The sequence below is a fragment of the Dysidea avara genome, chromosome 12, assembly GCF_963678975.1.
Source record: "Dysidea avara chromosome 12, odDysAvar1.4, whole genome shotgun sequence".
NCBI classification, from domain to species: domain Eukaryota; kingdom Metazoa; phylum Porifera; class Demospongiae; order Dictyoceratida; family Dysideidae; genus Dysidea; species Dysidea avara.
The window spans coordinates 14,024,343-14,040,868 of record NC_089283.1 but is presented as its reverse complement, the minus strand read 5'-3'; the positions used below and the strand labels follow the sequence as shown (position 1 = coordinate 14,040,868).

Sequence of the window (16,526 nt, the reverse complement as noted above, 5' to 3'; positions counted from 1 at the left end):
ACTTTTATTCTTAATGTAATTGTTTATTGTAATGAGCAGGACTCACAGGCATAAAGCCTTTTTCTCTGTATTTAATAATAATAATAATAATAAGTATATGCATGCGGCGCCATAATGAGCCGGCTAACTACTAAGCTAGCGATGATTTCTGGCGTAGGAGACCGACGGTCCTTGCTTTTAACACAATCACTTCATCACACACATTTAACACTGACAACTACAAGTGGGCTACCATTAGTTCATCACAATTAAGAAATAGCTCTGCCATAGATTTATAAACCCATGGCTCTGCATGCTATATGGAAACGGCAATACGACATGAATTGAGTATAGCTATACCTTACTGTCTCTGGCCTGCACGCTGTCAAACACCGTTATCTTCTCAGATATCTCACTCACCACTAACAAGAGGAAACTATTCAGTATAAAGTTTTCAGTCTAATTTATAGCGGTAGCGTACCCGGAGTAGAAGAATGCGAAAATCACGTGATCCACCAGTTATCTGTTACTTTGGCTTTCCTCAGACTCAACAAATAGCCTACTTCCTTTATTCAATTGTATTTCCTCAGAAGCTGAAAGTGAATGTATACCAAACACAATGACATTAAATGCTGTAGCAAAAATATAGCAACATCCACTAAACAGTTTCAGCTAGTCTGACTCCCGGCTGCTTAGTGGAATATCCCACAGTGTAGCTACTCATTTAGTTTCATATCAGAGCATCAGTGTAACAGAGATAGGTAGCTAGCATAACTATCTGGCAGCCACATTCTTAAGATAAAATCAAGAAACTCAAAGTGAAGTTGCAATGCACTCAGTTCAATTAAAATCAATTCACTATACTATTATACTTGGTATCATAGTTGTTTTCCCATTAACTCATTAGCTAAGACTGACGATCTAATAAATCTACCAACACCCCAATACAGAGACCACAAAATACAAAGGCAGCTCTATACCATAAAATATATTAGACTCATGAATTACTCTATCAATATAGTGCCATACACAGATACATACACCCTGTTGTGTTCCATACCAAATGGAAGCCAATGCACACAGCTGTTATGTATCATTACTACTGTGTGTATGTGTGACGCATCATCCCAATACACGCAGTATAATATTACAAGTGTCCTATTTCTGTACATGATGGTATACATGATGGGAAACCTATACAGCTGGCATTCCCCAGTACAACCACATTCAGTGATGACAAGCTTATAAGTCTTCAAGGAAATGGTTTATGTTTCAGTATGCCATATAGTACAGTTGATGAAGAGTAATCACTTATTTATTTATTTTTATTTATTTATAAGGCTTTTCAGCATGGGTACAACTACATACAGATACAGTGGTTATACATTCATGAAAACAATATTAGTCCATGCTGAGGGTCCACTAGCAACCTGTGCTAGTGGCCTGAGAATGTTACAAAAATTAATTACTTAACTACAGTAAGTTACTTACTTATTTATTTAATTATAAATCAAATTAGTATGTAACTACAAGAGATCAAAGTTCATGACAAGATGATTGCTGACACAGTTACCACACAGACAGAGATAGTGATATTTGTGTGGGTCAGTAGAATTGAAGTTTGTGATAAAATGATTCCAGAGAAGAGATTTGATGCGTCTTTTGATGGTTTCTATAGGCAAACTTATATCAATGATTGGTAGGGAATTCCAAAGGCGACAGATTCGGTTGAAAGAAAAATGATGCTCTTTATTAGTAAAGGATATGTTGTGGTGTAGCTTGACTGAATTGGATCTTGTAGTACTATGGGAGAATGAAATGTAGAGGTTGATATTGAAGCTTGGAGTGGGATGTTTCAGAGAGTTGACAAAAAAGATTATGTCTGACATTTCAAAGATGTACATTAATGGAAGCAAATTGAGTTTTGTCAGCTGTGTTTTGTAGTCTGAGGAGAAGTCTTGTAAAATATATTTAGTTGCCCTACGTTGAAGTTGTTCAATTTTGGAGATGTCTTTTAAGAGATGAGGTCCCCACACTGGTGCACAGTATAGGAGCTGCGATCTTACTAAGGATATATATAGTTTGAGCGTAACCGAAGGCACAATGGTTTTACAAAAGGTTCTATGTACTTACATTCTATGATTTCTGTTTGTTTTTTATATATAGCTATGGTGCTAAAAACATTTATCAGGAGGAATTACACATATCTATATATTATAGCTAACAGATTTGGTAAACTACTTAAAATGGTACCAGTATCAAGACACACGGTAGTGTGTCGTGCGGCCCAAGAATCCGGCGCGCCACACCGTGAGTATATTAGCAGGAAGAAAGTAATCGCGATTTTCACACCTTTGTAGCTCCGTGATTCCTTATCCGATTGAAACCAAAGTTGCTACAGACGTGCCAACTAGGTAGGGGAGTCCACATTCCAAATTTGAAGAAACTCGCTCAAGCCATTTCCGAGATACGAGCGGCCACAGTTTGGGTTTTTTTTCTTCGTTTTTTTCTTCTACTTCTTTTCGCACACTTTGTAAAATCCGCAATAAAACACGAATGCGTGCTCCAATCGGGCTGAAATTTTGCACACTTAAAGGGCTCATTAAGGCGAATCTCAGTACCAAGTATGGTAGGAATCCGATGAACATTCACGGAGTTATGACCGATTATTTGAGTAAAATAAGGTCGAAGGTCTGTCACGCCCACAGGGTAAACTGCTAGAAGGAATGAGCTGAAATTGCTATGTAGATGGAGTAACTATCGTAGGAGTTCCTTTTTGTGGTTTGAAAGGAATCCAGTTAAAGGCCATCGAGATATAACACAAAACCCAACCTGTGTCACTATTACGCGATCGATTTTTATGAATAAAAAACTAATAGTTTTCACGCCTACCAGGCAAACCGCTTAGAGCAGTGAGCTGAAAATCGGTGTGTGGCTGGAATAATTATCATAGAAAGTCCATGCAGTAGTACAGAAGAATAGGTTTACAAACCACTGAGTTATGATTCCAAAGCCAACTACGTGTAGCATATGCGAGATCGAGATACTCTAATAGAACAGTCACCCTAATAGAGCATTCAGCTAATTTATTTACTCCATTATAGAATTCTATTACATTGCAAGTTATTCTGTAGGGAGTTCAGCTGCAAACAGTTAATCTTATAGACAGTTCAGCAAGAAGCAAGTCACCCTATAGAGAGTTCAGTTACAGATATATCGCTGTAGTGATTCAGAAGAATCAGAACATTACAAGTCACACTGAAGAGAGTTCAGCTAAAAACAAGTCATGCACCCTGTGGAGAGTTTGGCTACACTCTCTAGAGAGTTCAGCTACAAACAAGTCACTGTGGAGAGAGTTCAGCTACAAAGAAACTACCCTGTAGAGAGTTCATCTATACAAACAAGTTAACCTATAGAGACCAGCTGCAAACAAGTAACCCTGTAGAGATTTCAGCTACAGACAAGTCAGTTTATAGTTTATACAATGTTCAGCTACAAGTAAGTCACTCTGTAGAGAATTCAGCTACATAAAAGTCACTCTGTAGAGAATTTTGCTACAAATAAGTCACAGTGTAGAGAGTTCAGCAACCAAAAAACCACCTGTAAAGAGTTCAGCTATACAAACAAGTTACTCTGTAGAGAGAACAGCTAGAAACAAGAGAGAGCTCAGTTAGAAGAAATTGCCCTGTAGAGATCTCAGCTGCAAAGAAACCCTGTAGAGAGATCAACTACAAACAAATCACCCTGCAGAGTGTTCAGCCAAAAACAAATCACCCTGTAGAAAGTTCAGGTACATACAAATCATTCTATATAGAGTTCAGCTACAAAAAAAAATCACTCTGTAGAGAATTCAGCTACAAAGAAACCATCCTGTAGAGAGTTCAGCTACAAAGTTACCCTACAGTGAAATCAGTTTGAAACAAGAGATTTCAGCTACAAACAAATCAACCTGTAGAGAGTTCAGCTATGAACAGATCACCCTGTAGAGAGTTCAGCTATACAAGTCACTCTGTAGAGAGATCAGCTAGAAGAAGTCACCGTCTACAGAGATCAGCTAGAAGCAAGTCACCTAGTAGAGAGTTCAGTGACAAAGAAACAATCCTGTAGAGAGTTCAGCTACAAACCAATCACCCTGTAGAGAGCTCAGCTACAAATAAATCAACCTGTAGAGAGATCAGCTAGAAATTAGACACAATATAGGGAATTCGGTTACAAGCAAATCACACTAGAAGAGATCAGCTACAAACAAATCACCTTGCAGTGAGTTCAGCTACAAACAAATTACCCTGTAGAGAGATCAGCTACAAACAAAACACCGTGTAGAGACTTCAGCTACAAACAAATCAACATGTAGAGATTTCAGTTACAAACAAATCACCCACTGTAGAGAGATCAGCTACAACCAAATCACCCTGTAGAGAGATCAGCTACAACCAAATCACCCTGTAGAGAGATCAGCTACAAACAAATCACCCTGTAGAGAGATCAGCTACAAACAAATCACCCTGTAGAGAGTTCAGCTACAAACAAATCACCCTGTAGAGAGTTCAGCTACAAACAAATCACCCTGTAGAGTGTTCAGCTAGATAAAAGTCACCCTACAGAGAGATCAGGTCACCCTATAGAGAGATCAGCTAGAAGAAGTGATCTTGTAGAGAGTTCAGCCACAAAGAACCCACTCTGTAGAGAGTTCAGCTAGAAATAAGTTACCCTATAGAGAGATCAGCTAGAAACAAGTCACCCTGTAGAGATTTCAGTTACAAACAGATCATCCTGTAGATAGTTCAGCTAGATACAAGTCACCTTGTAGAGAAATCAGCTAGAGGAAGTCATCTTGTAGAGAGCCAGCTAGAAACAAGTCACCTTGTAGAGAGTTCAGTGACAAAGAAACTATCCTGTAGAGAGTTCTTCTACTAACAAATCGTCCTGTAGAGAGTTCAGATGCAAACAAATCACCCTGTAGAGAGTGCAGCTACAAGCAAATCAACCTGTAGAGAGTTTAGCTACATTTCAAGTCCCTTAGTAGAAAGATCAGCTGCGAACAAGTTATCCAGTAGGGAATAATAGACATGTAATAAATATATTTATATAATTACTGATAAAATCAAAAACAGTTGAAGTATTAAAAGTCTGCTCTGTCTTTTTATTCTTCCTGCGGTAAAGAAATAGGATAGGTTAAAAAAGCCCCAAAGCCAGCCTATGGCCAGCTTTGGGGTATACAAATACAAAAAGAAGTGATATCTAATCAAAAACAGCCAAGATGTAAAAAAAGGTGCGGCCCCTAAAAAGGCCAAGATGAACAAAGATGTGAAATCCAAGGTGGCGGCCAAGAAATGGCTGTGATGGTAGGTTAATGGTAAAAATTTTAATAACGACAATTCAGGTGAATTTGGTGCCGCTTGGTCTTGGCACAAAATTCACCTGAATTGTCGTTATTAAAATTTTTACCATTAACCTACCATCACAGCCATTTCTTGGCCGCCACCTTGGATTTCACATCTTTTTTCACCTTGGCCTTTTTAGGGGCCGCACCTTTTTTTACAGCTTGGCTGTTTTTTGATTAGATAATACATAGCTACACTATATAAATTCCCTATAGCTATTCATAGCTAGGTTTTTACATAATTATTATACAAGCATATAGCTTTAAGTTAGTATACTACAAACAGCCACTTTGCACTTGAAGGCTATAGCCTAAATATTAAAATTAGTTATTGCACAAATAGTAGTATCAGTGGATTCAGTGCAGACAACAGCCACACTTATAAAATGACCTCACAGTGACCATTTGACTATTGTCTACCTCACTCCTCACATCTCAACCTCTCCAACCCTGACTCTCAGTGTCAGTTTAACAGGACTGGTGTGTAGTGTGGAAGATGCAAAAAAGGTCTCAGTGCAGTGTTTGGCACAACTCAGTGTAGACAATGTTCGAATTACTATCTGCTTCTTCTACTATTTTTTATCCTTGTAGGTATTGCTTTAATTATGTTTCTTTTTGTTTCTAATTTCACTGCTGTTGATGGAAGCATAAATGGATTTGTCTATATACTAATTGCATTTCTTAACCTTGATTTGGGCATTGAGATGCGTTTTTACAATAGTATGGATGAGTATGCTAAAATGTGGCTACAACTTATATTTCCCATATATTTCATCATCATTGCCGTTTTACTCATCATAACAAGTCGATACTCTACTAGAATACAGAGGCTCACTGCACACAGAGCCCTACCAGTTCTTGCTACACTATTCCTATTGTCCTATACTAAGATATTACGTACTGTATCCAGGGTGTTGTTCTCTTAATCAACAATAACTAGTTTACCTAGCAACAATACCACTGTGGTTTGGTCAGTTGATACAAATGTTCAACTATTTGGATTTAAGTTCTTTGTTCTGTTTATTGTGTGCCTTGTTCTATTCCTCATACTATTACCATTCAATACAGTCCTAATATTTACCAGGACACTGTCACAATTCAAATGTGTGAATCATTTTAAGCCACTACTGGATGCTTACCATGGTCCATATAAAGACAGGTTCTATTATTGGACTGGTTTACAACTACTGATAAGAACAGTGTTCTATGGAATATCAGCTCTTGATAGCAACACCAATATGATGATAGGTATACTTATACTTGGATTAATAGAATGCATTCATAGAACATATGGTCCCTACAAAAGTAAAGCTTAAAATCTTCAAGAGCTTATGCTAATTTTAAATCTTCATGCACTTTTTGCAGTTTCATTGTATACTACTTCAAACTCTATTGCAGTTAACACACTAGTTAGTATAGCGATGGTACAGTTTGTGATCTCCGTACTTTTCCAAACAATATTGTGCAGAAAACTTAGAAGCACCACACTGCTAATGAAATTGAAACTCAAGCTCTTGAAGATGCAATCAGTTCAGTTTGATGCAATCACAGCCATCTGTGCAACAAAGGATGGAATTGTGCAACGCTGTTCCTGAAATTGCATATAACTACAAGGATTTTAGAGAACCGCTACTTGGACAAGATGGATGATATGTAAATGGTATACTTTTCATGGTACATTACACACATATAGTTACTTACTAGTTATGTAGATTGCTCATGAAACATTGGTATGATTATAGTGTTTTAGATTAATGAAGGGCAAATTGTATAACTAAATAGCAAGTTACATGCGTGCACTGTTATATTCATGACTCTAATGGTCTTGAAGTTGTGCAAAATCAGCTCGGCTGCAAAAAGATACATCCAAGAAGTAAAATACAATGAAAAGCATGACATTTGTTATGCATTTAAAAATAAATAAAAATACAATCTAGTGGTAAATCTATAGATCTTATAATTAAAGAGAGGTTTTCTGGAAATATTACTAAGACTATTAAAAGCTGATCACTATTCTTCGTATTCTTGTATGCCACATTAGGGGGTCTAAGAGCATACTTACCCAGAAGAAAATGACATGCATTCAAAGATTTATCAAGACTCACGGTAGTGAGTCGCACAGCCAAGAAACTACAAGGTGCACGCCCAATTAAAAGACGCGCAGCCATATGGCATTGCCAAGCTATCAGTAACAAAATTTATCATGTTTTCAATCTAAAAATGTACATCTCAACACGTACATATGTACATCTCAACATGTACACTTTAAAATGTACATCTAAACACGTACACTATACATGTACATCTCACCACGTGCATTGTAAAATGTATATCTATGTACATCTTAACATGTACACTTTAAAAAATGTACTAACGCGTGCACCAATCTCACAAGAAATTAGTTCCTATATAATTAGCACACACATTGTTTTCGTAGGTCCTAATTAATGCGCACAGTGTGGTCGGCTAGAATATGGAAGCGGTCACTTCTCTTTTGATGAAATAACCAAACTGTTAATAGAACTACAATGGTGCTTTTTTGGATTGGTTAAGTGTTAAGTCAGGAGTTCCTCAAGGGTCTGTTTTAGGCCCCTTGTTTTTACTATAATTATATTGATGATTTGCACAGTGTTGTCAAGCACTCTAAATTGAAACTCTATGTAGATGATGTCACCTTGTAAAGGGAAATTAAGTGTGAATCTGACTGTAAATTGTTACAAGAGGACCTTGATCGCATTTGTGATTGGCAGACAAGTGGCAACTTCAATTGAATGCATCCAAATGTGAAGCTTTTCTTATTTCAAATAAACACCGCCAGCAAGAAAATATCTTATGATTATTTCATAAACCACTCTCTTCTATACTGGAAGTCCTCCGGTAAATGTTTGGGAGTTTCTTTCAATCAAATTTGTCATGGTCACACCACTGCAAGTATGTTGCAGCCAAAGCCAGCAAGTCTTTGAATTTTCTACGTCACACTTTATGGGGTGCTACAACTGAGGCCAAATCCATGGCTTATAAGTCTTTAGTATGACAGTATGCTTGCACCGTGTGGAATCCTCACACTGTCTCTAATAAGTCCACAGTGGAATCTGTCCAACGATGTGCTGCACGTTGGGCCTGTGGAGGTCATTAGTCACCATTACATAAGTGTTAGAATAAATCTTCTAATGCTTGTCTACAAGAAGTAACACTGGCCAACACTGTCATCTCGAAGGAATTATTTGAGCATGGCTATGCTTTATGACATCCTAAATGGTAGATACGATTCTTTGAAGCTATCAAATTACTGTAATTTCAATATGTCTTGTACCTGAGTGCATCCTCTCTCCCTTATTCTACTACAGTCTTCTATCAATTCTCATAAACACTCTTTCTTTGTGAACACTTTTTTTATGAAACACTCTACAGTGTGATGTATTTGATCTCAGCTCGTCTAAGTTTTGCCAAGCTGTGTATAAGCCGTTTTGTTCTAATTAATTTATATGTGTATGTGTTCTTTCTTGGTTTTTGTAGCTGTATTTTCTCTGTATTTGTCCCTTCCGTTTTTAGTTTTGTATCTTCTAGGGAAACACCCTTGTACAGGCTCTGCCTTTTGGTGTCACCCTACGGTCTCTTTTTGACAAATCAAACAAATAATCATTGCCTGCACTAATGTTCATAGTCGTTTAGGGGAGGATTCCACTCTAGATGGCTATTGTTCCATGTTGAATGATCTTGTAGGATGCTTGAGGGTATTACACTATAAATGAGAAGAGTACCAGGACATAGCAGACTCTTATCTTGATGGACCTTTGAGCTACCACACAACACCAGTGTCAACCGGAAACCTAGGAAGGCCACAATTCAATATTAGTAGAGATCAATTATTTCTCTTTCATTGCCTTTTCTTCAGCTGGCTTGTTAGACATTACCTCGACAACGTCACCACGTGCTCTTCCGCATACGCAGAAATATGGATAATGAGCATGTGCACTAGAGCAGGTACACAGAATTTTCTGGTAGCTACTACATACTGATGTACTGTAACGTATATGTGCTTTTTAATACGTAGCTACGTATTGAGATGTATATATACATATTAAAGCATACGTATTTAGATGTACATTTTAAAGTGTACATGTTGAGATGTACATTTTTAGATTGAAAACATGATAAGTTTTGTTACTGATAGCTTGCCATATGGCCACTACTGTGAGTTATTTACGTGTAGCGTCGGTTTTGCAATATTAGTCCTGGATTATGGATTATGCAACATCTCTCAATAGATTTGTATTGCGTTACATGATAAAAAAATCTTTAGGAGTCGTCATCATCATAAGTGACTGGATTTGCGAAAAGGGGTCTTCCACACACATCCAATTTACCAACTTTGACAATTCATAACTTCAGTTTGGGAAAAGTTATTGCTTGAAATGAAATGTGATCAGTAGTGTGCACGAACATAGGTTAATGGATGGTAAAAATTTCAGGTTTGTACTCTTTTTGAACACAAAGTTACGGTCTTCCACGTTCATAGAATTGGATGTGTGTGGAAGACCCCTTTTCGCAAATCCAGTCACATAGTTTTCTTGTGACCTCGCTAAAATAAAAAAGTAGGCCTCGCAAAATAAAAAATAGGCGTATTTCACTTTATTTCTCTACCTTATGTTACACCTACTGTCACATTATACCAGTCAACATAGCCCTGTTTGTACAGTCCATCTAGCACTGACATTATCCGATTCTGGTTTGCCCATACGCGTATTTTCTTTGACCAAACCTCTAATCCCTACAATAACTTTTAAAGACACAACATGATAAACAAGATGTGACAGCGTGCAGAGCCGTAAGTTCCCTAGGGATGGCGTTTTAAGCAGAAATCTTTTAGATTCCATTTAGTGCCACACCCCACTCGAGCGTTTACAAATCGCTTAGTCTCACGGCGCCTGACCCTAACACCTTATAAACAAAGTGTGAAGAACAAAGTCACTAGCGAAGGTGCTACAATTCTCTGTTTAATTTTTGATAGATTAACCACAATGGTAAGGTGAATACAAAAGGTAACAAGCCTATAGGGGTTACCACCTACATTGTGTTGTGGCTTTAGGCTTTCATCATAGATAGTATATTCTACGTCGGTACGTAGAGTATAGTATCTATGCTTTCATTAAGTATTATGCATACATAGATGGTGCAACAAAATTTTGCAATGGATTGTGGTTCGTGGTCCGCCAGTAACCATGTATATGCGTTGGGGTTGTTCCACACAACTTACACAATATTCAAATTTCACGGATAAAATGGCCATGAAAATTTCTTGCCATATGGTAAACATACAATAATGTTATCATTACTAAAAATAGTTAAACAATAGTGATGATCTTTTGTATGTCAGCATGACGATACTGAGACCTGTAAAAGAATAAGCCGGCACTGAAGTTAACCTTCAATTAAACAAACATGCAACTAACCTGAAATATCGGTCGCAACAACAGAGACACTTGTTTCATATCTGATGATACAATCCAGCAGGCACTAAATTAATAAGAGCATGGTCATAATACAACGTTTGTGCTACTGGATTCATGCTGCAGCTGGTTGCCCAAAAAGTGTGCCATTCCAGGACAACAGCATAATTACAAAACAAATAGTTACTACAACACAGAAGGCTTACTGCTGCACTGTCCACACTGATGTGCCATAATTTAAAAACATAGCAGGTGGGCATTAAATACAATACAATTAAAATCTGGGTACTAGCAGAGGAGGTACGTACAACATGCGAGCACATATTTTTTGTACAGGGAAGCTATTTTGTGGGGTTATCAACAAAACATACGTGCTGACCGAACTCTTTTCTTATGTTTAATTCAACAGTGCATTCAACCCCAGTGGTTCAGTTTCGATATACACAGCCTATTGGAGGAACTGTCATGTGATGAATAACTAACCGTACAAAATAAAGCCAAGCAGCAAGTTGGGAAGAGAAAACCAGTAAAAATCAACTGCAAAAGTGTCTAAGTAGCTTTGCAGTTCACCAAATCTTGTCTACGGATTGATTTTCCACGTATTTACCATTTGAAGAACACGATTACTATGAATTCTTTTCAATAGCGCTTAGTTCGTGTCGGACCTCCTCTCGGGTACATGTAAACTGACCTGGAAATTAACACCCTTGATGCCACTACAGTCCACACTGGATATTTGTTTGGCCTCATCAGAACACTATGCCCAATACATCTGGGTAGACTGACATGGAAATTCACACTCTTCATGTCACTAGTATACACTGATAATTGATAACTACAAAAAGAACAATTACAATATAACAATTCCTCTGTACATCAACTGACCTGAAATTCATGACACTCGATACCAAGACCTGTAAAAGAATAAGCAGGCACTGAAGTTAACCTATTAAACACACATGCAACTAACCTGGAACATCAGTCGCAACACCAAAGACACTTGTTTCGATATCTGACAAAACAATCCAGCAGGCACTGAATTAAAAAGAGAATGTACTAAAAATCAATATGCCAGGCTGTACCAATAATAGGATGGATAATCAAAATGAACAAAAATTATATCCAAGGTTAAGTGAATAACATAACTGTTGGGTAACCATGTAAACCACAACATTAGGACATTAGTCAAACAAAAGTACGCTATCACAACCTGGTCACTGATAATTGAGAACTACAAAAAGTACAACTGCAATAATGCAATTCCTCTGTACGTTAACTGACCTGAAATTCTGTATCTTTGTTCCTGCATGGTCTCAACTTACACACCATGATCACATCCAACTGCTAGTGGATAAACCGGTATGACCAAATGGCCTGCAACAACCAACAAGTGGGTGGTAAATACAATACACCTAACACTTAGGTATTGACAAATATGATAAATATTACAGAGGACTTGCAGCGTGACATAAATCATCGTAATTGCTAAGCAACCGCAGCTGTCGGCAATGTTTCGGGACAGTGTTGTGGCTGAAAGGCGCTTTCTCGGGAGCTGTAATGAAGCAAATCAGTGTTGAGTTGTATTGTAAATACCACCCAGCTCATTAAAAACAGCGAAGAAGTTAGAATTGGTGAGTAATGTATCGAACTTTAATTAGCCACCTATTTCACAAAGCCAATGATAAGATCTTCTATTTCGAAACCAGCCCCGCTTCCCAGTGCCACTATACCCAGCGCTTAGTGAATAAATCTCGTTACCTTTGTTCTGACCCAATATGCGCCATAGAAAGTTGTCCCGAAATATGTCCGCCTAGCAACCGTTGCTTCACGCGTGCAAGTCCTCTATAAGCACTATTCCACACTGATATAGTAATAGATTATAGAATGTTGTGGAAGTTGCCTAAATGTGTAAACTTGAACATGAGGACAACTGCATAATCTGCCGGACACTTGGAATATCTGATGAACAACAAGTTGGTACTAATGACATTCACTTCAACATTTTATCCCAGCTGGATATGTGAATCTCTTGTAATTGAGTAAAAAGGTGTTTATTTTCTACCTCTAATGACATTCACTTCCAACATTTTATCCCAGGTGGTGAATCTCTTTAACTGAGTAAAAAGGTGTTTATTTTCCACCTGCAACCAAAGTTCTACATTTCCGGCTGTGGTTGAGTCAGTGTAGTATAAACTGACCTGGAAAATCAGTACGCCATAGGGGGTATGAAAATGGCTCCTTTCCTTCTGTTGTGACATTACTTACAGCTGACTGGTAAATGATCATCGATGTCCCTGTGGATCCCAACAATGAGTACATTACTAACTTCACTAGTTTGAATAAATTTCCTTTCAACATGTGGTGGAAAGCACACTCATAATCTTGGAGTTGATTGAGAAAGCAACCATTAGGATGTTAGCAATACAGTCAGCTGATTTCTGCTTGGTTCAGACATCACTACGATAAATATTCACCATGGCTAGACTATTTTGTAATTGCTGATACTGTAAAAGCAAGTGAGCACTAATTAGAGTGAGCACTAATTAGAGTGAACACCGTATCACTTATCGGGTGCCAAACATTGGCTATCTTAATTCAGCACATTCAGACTTCAAAGTACAACCATAGGTACGTAGTATATATTATCTATGGTACAACTGATCTACTCTCTATACCACAAGACCTCGCAACTCGCCTCGCAGTCACCACTTCCAATTTTTTGCTGTGTGTATGCTGGCGGTCCATGCAGTGTTTTTGTAGGTCTGTGTAGGCTCTGTAGGTTTAGCTGCTTTTTCTTTTTTCTGCTTTTTGTCATTTATAAATTAAATTAGGTTTAACTTCTAGCTAGAGATCGGGGAGGATGGGAGTGCCATTAGGGCCAGAATGAAATTTTTTTTTGCACATGAGGAGGTGGAGTCACGCGAGTAACTTCCATTTGTACTGTAGCATTTGGGTAATTGCTTGCTGACAGCGCAACTGACCACTTGTCTTAACAGTGAAAATTATTCAGTGACTTGAACTTCTGTGAGTCCAGTTAAACATCACGACACTGGTATCTTTTGAGCGCTTTTGACGAGAACCAGCTGGGAAATGGGCATTGATTTAACAGCATGAAGTCCCTTTCACACCTCCAGTAGACGCATGTGAACACTTGATAGGTGTCCTTTGACCAAATGCTTATAATCAGTTTGATTTTCGCCATCTACTTTTGCTTTCATCTGAAGATGTAGTTGGGAGTACACAGTTTATGTAGCTACTGCAGTGGTCTGTCGTTCTCCAGTTTTCCATCTTAGGTATGTAATATAATAATCATATAACATGAATTGTTTTAAGCAGTGGCGTAGCCAGGCCTCCATGGATGGTTGGCACTCACCCACACATTTCACCCTATGCAACTAACTAGCACAAAATGCGAGTCCATCCTTAGCGGACTCTACATACATTTGGCTTAAAAACTGCTTCAAAAGTTTATAAATGTATCTAGCTAGTTAATAATACGCTACGCTGCTGTTCCTGCAGCTTATTTCACTAGTCTAATGCTACTGCATGAATGATTTAGAAGCAAGAATTGAAACTAACTTATTACACCTCCTTGTCTTAACTCATTTGTATTTGTACACAACTCTTTGTACTCCAGCCTAACTCTTGAGATAATCGCATGGCTTAATTCACCCACCAATTGCAATTTTTCACCTCCAACCCACTTAACACTGCTTTTCGTCTATCACTTTAGGTCACTTCACCCCGCCAACTAAAGAATAGCTGTGCTGTTGCTCACAATTCAATGTTCCAGATGTGAAAAATAGACTTGATTCCTCCTTCTTCCCCGGCTTTCCCACCTAAAATTCAGATCACATGACTCTGTGTGTGCACCAAAACTATTTGGATAACATGATGTAATCATTGGAGCTGATTTACAGTGCGCTACCAAACATATCCCTTGTTCGTAATAACAAAAGCAAGCAGGCACCGCTCTCTTAGGGAAATTTGGGTGGGCATGTGTCCACCCAGGCCCACCCTTGGCTACGCCACTGGTTTTAAGTAGCTATGCTCTTGTATATGGAAGAACGGCTATGCCAAATATTTGACCTTAAAAATCGTCCATACAGTTAACCAAATCCTGTATCCTGTACGGGTGCTTATTAAAAACCTACATCTAGATACCCTAATAGAGCAATCGCCATTTTACCAACAATTAACCAAATATTAAAGCTGAATTTCTGAAACTCTGATTTAATTCAAAGGGATAAATTTTTAAAACTATCCTGTGTGGCATATGCATCCCAGCAGGTCCCCATAGTTGGCATGCTCTGTATGTGAAAAGCACACTAATGTGTATGTCCACATATCCTCAGGTCTCCCAACATCACTAAACGTCTGCACTACATACACCTATCCTCCCTTCTAATAGTTGTCTCTTCTGCCTCATACCAGTACAGTCTACCAATATACCAAAAGAGTTAACTCATAATATTGTGAGTAAATCATGCACATTAACATAACAATGGTGATACAGTACATTTATACTACAACATTGAATAATTATTATGATGTCAGTGATAATCCTTCACTCCTTAGTACCTCTGTTTGGAGCACTACAAGAACTTTTTAACACCTAGTAAGGGCACTACCAGCTCACCTATAAGAGTATTTCAAGAGATGTGATATGAACTTATTTACATCAAGTACAACCAATAGCTATGTGGTGTATGTGCCTGTATGAACATTATATGCACGTGTGTATAGTGTTGCACATTTTGTGTTTGCCTTGTGCTTGTATATAATGTAAACGTGTGCCTGTATGTAGTGAAATAATAGTTAATGTTTGTGGTTTCTTTCACAACCCTCAGAAAAGCATGTTGTGTTGCAAGTAGCAAACCAAGTTGATAAGTTGTCCTCGGGACACTACAGCCCCTATGGCAGTGGCCATAGCAGGTTTTATTCATTGATAAGTACAGAATGATTGATATACTCTAATAGAACAGACAGGCAATAAAAATACTCTAATATAACAGTCATCAAACAATATAGTTGAGTTCTTACACCTCTGTCTGAAAACACTCCCAGATCCCAGATGCAACCTCAGAGTTGCCATTTCAAGATGGTGGCATTACCTAAGATCACCTAGAAAAACATGCTTTGCAAATAAGTGCTTTACACACACCTTTGATAACCCTAATTGTAGCCATTACTTGGCTTTACCGGTAATTTGCAGTAATTTCCACTGGCCCTTGTCCTAATTTAAAAAATTAACAGCTACTATAGGACTGTATGTTATATGCTCACCACTAATCAGCAGATTTGTGTTAGGCCACAACACCTCTACAAGGCAGAATTTATCACACAGCTTGACCATTGAGTTTGTAAATTTATATAACTGACATAAAGTAGTGATATCCCCCCAAAAAACACCTTCACTGTAAAAAAAAGGCGCGTCTAAGAAACTACAAGTACCTGATATCCAATGTAATTAAAAACAGCTCAGTTGTAGGGAAAGACTTCATAAAAGTAAAAATAACTGGTAACTTAAAGAGCTGATATCTGGAGCGGCCAAGAATCAATCTTACTCATACTAAATTTTTTTTAATCCATGCAAGAACACCTTGCATTGGCTGTAAAAAAAGTGCACCCATGAAAGTAACTGGCAATTGAAATAGCTGATATCTGAAGCGGCCAAGAATGAATGCTGATATACAACTAATTGGAATTAACAA

At 37.9% G+C, this 16,526-nt stretch overlaps 2 protein-coding genes across 3 annotated transcripts in view; both read right to left on the bottom strand.

The window, feature by feature from the left end:
• Positions 1-437, bottom strand: part of LOC136240818 (serine-rich adhesin for platelets-like) — a 33,150-nt gene extending 32,713 nt beyond the window's left edge. The window contains exon 1 of the mRNA XM_066031880.1: positions 340-437. The gene's annotated coding sequence lies outside the window, so the exon portion shown is untranslated. The remainder of the gene's footprint in view (positions 1-339) is intronic.
• Positions 438-10,642: 10,205 nt separating this feature from the next.
• LOC136241329 (uncharacterized) lies at positions 10,643-13,526 on the bottom strand. Of its 2 annotated transcripts, XM_066032521.1 has the most exons (8): positions 13,011-13,526; positions 12,875-12,953; positions 12,094-12,186; positions 11,783-11,847; positions 11,698-11,726; positions 11,504-11,647; positions 10,816-10,879; positions 10,643-10,756 (listed from the first exon to the last, which is right to left on the bottom strand). In XM_066032521.1, the coding sequence occupies exons 3-8, from the start codon at positions 12,119-12,121 to the stop codon at positions 10,736-10,738; spliced, it is 351 nt and encodes a 116-aa protein (XP_065888593.1). In that variant the 5' UTR covers positions 12,122-12,186; positions 12,875-12,953; positions 13,011-13,526; the 3' UTR covers positions 10,643-10,735. The 2 variants fall into 2 exon arrangements, with proteins under 2 accessions (XP_065888593.1, XP_065888592.1); XM_066032520.1 differs by lacking the exon at positions 12,875-12,953.
• Positions 13,527-16,526: the final 3,000 nt, after the last annotated feature.

What these genes read in the sequence shown, in the direction of transcription:
- LOC136241329 (XM_066032521.1), bottom strand. Translation starts at nt 12,121, where the DNA reads ATGCAGGAACAAAGATACAGAATTTCAG. An exon ending in TGTTGCGACTGATGTTCCAG is followed by an intron (nt 11,727 to 11,782) that starts GTTAGTTGCATG and finishes ATTCTTTTACAG; the next exon opens with GTCTTGGTATCGAGTGTCAT. An exon ending in TCGAGTGTCATGAATTTCAG is followed by an intron (nt 11,648 to 11,697) that starts GTCAGTTGATGT and finishes TTCTTTTTGTAG; the next exon opens with TTATCAATTATCAGTGTATA.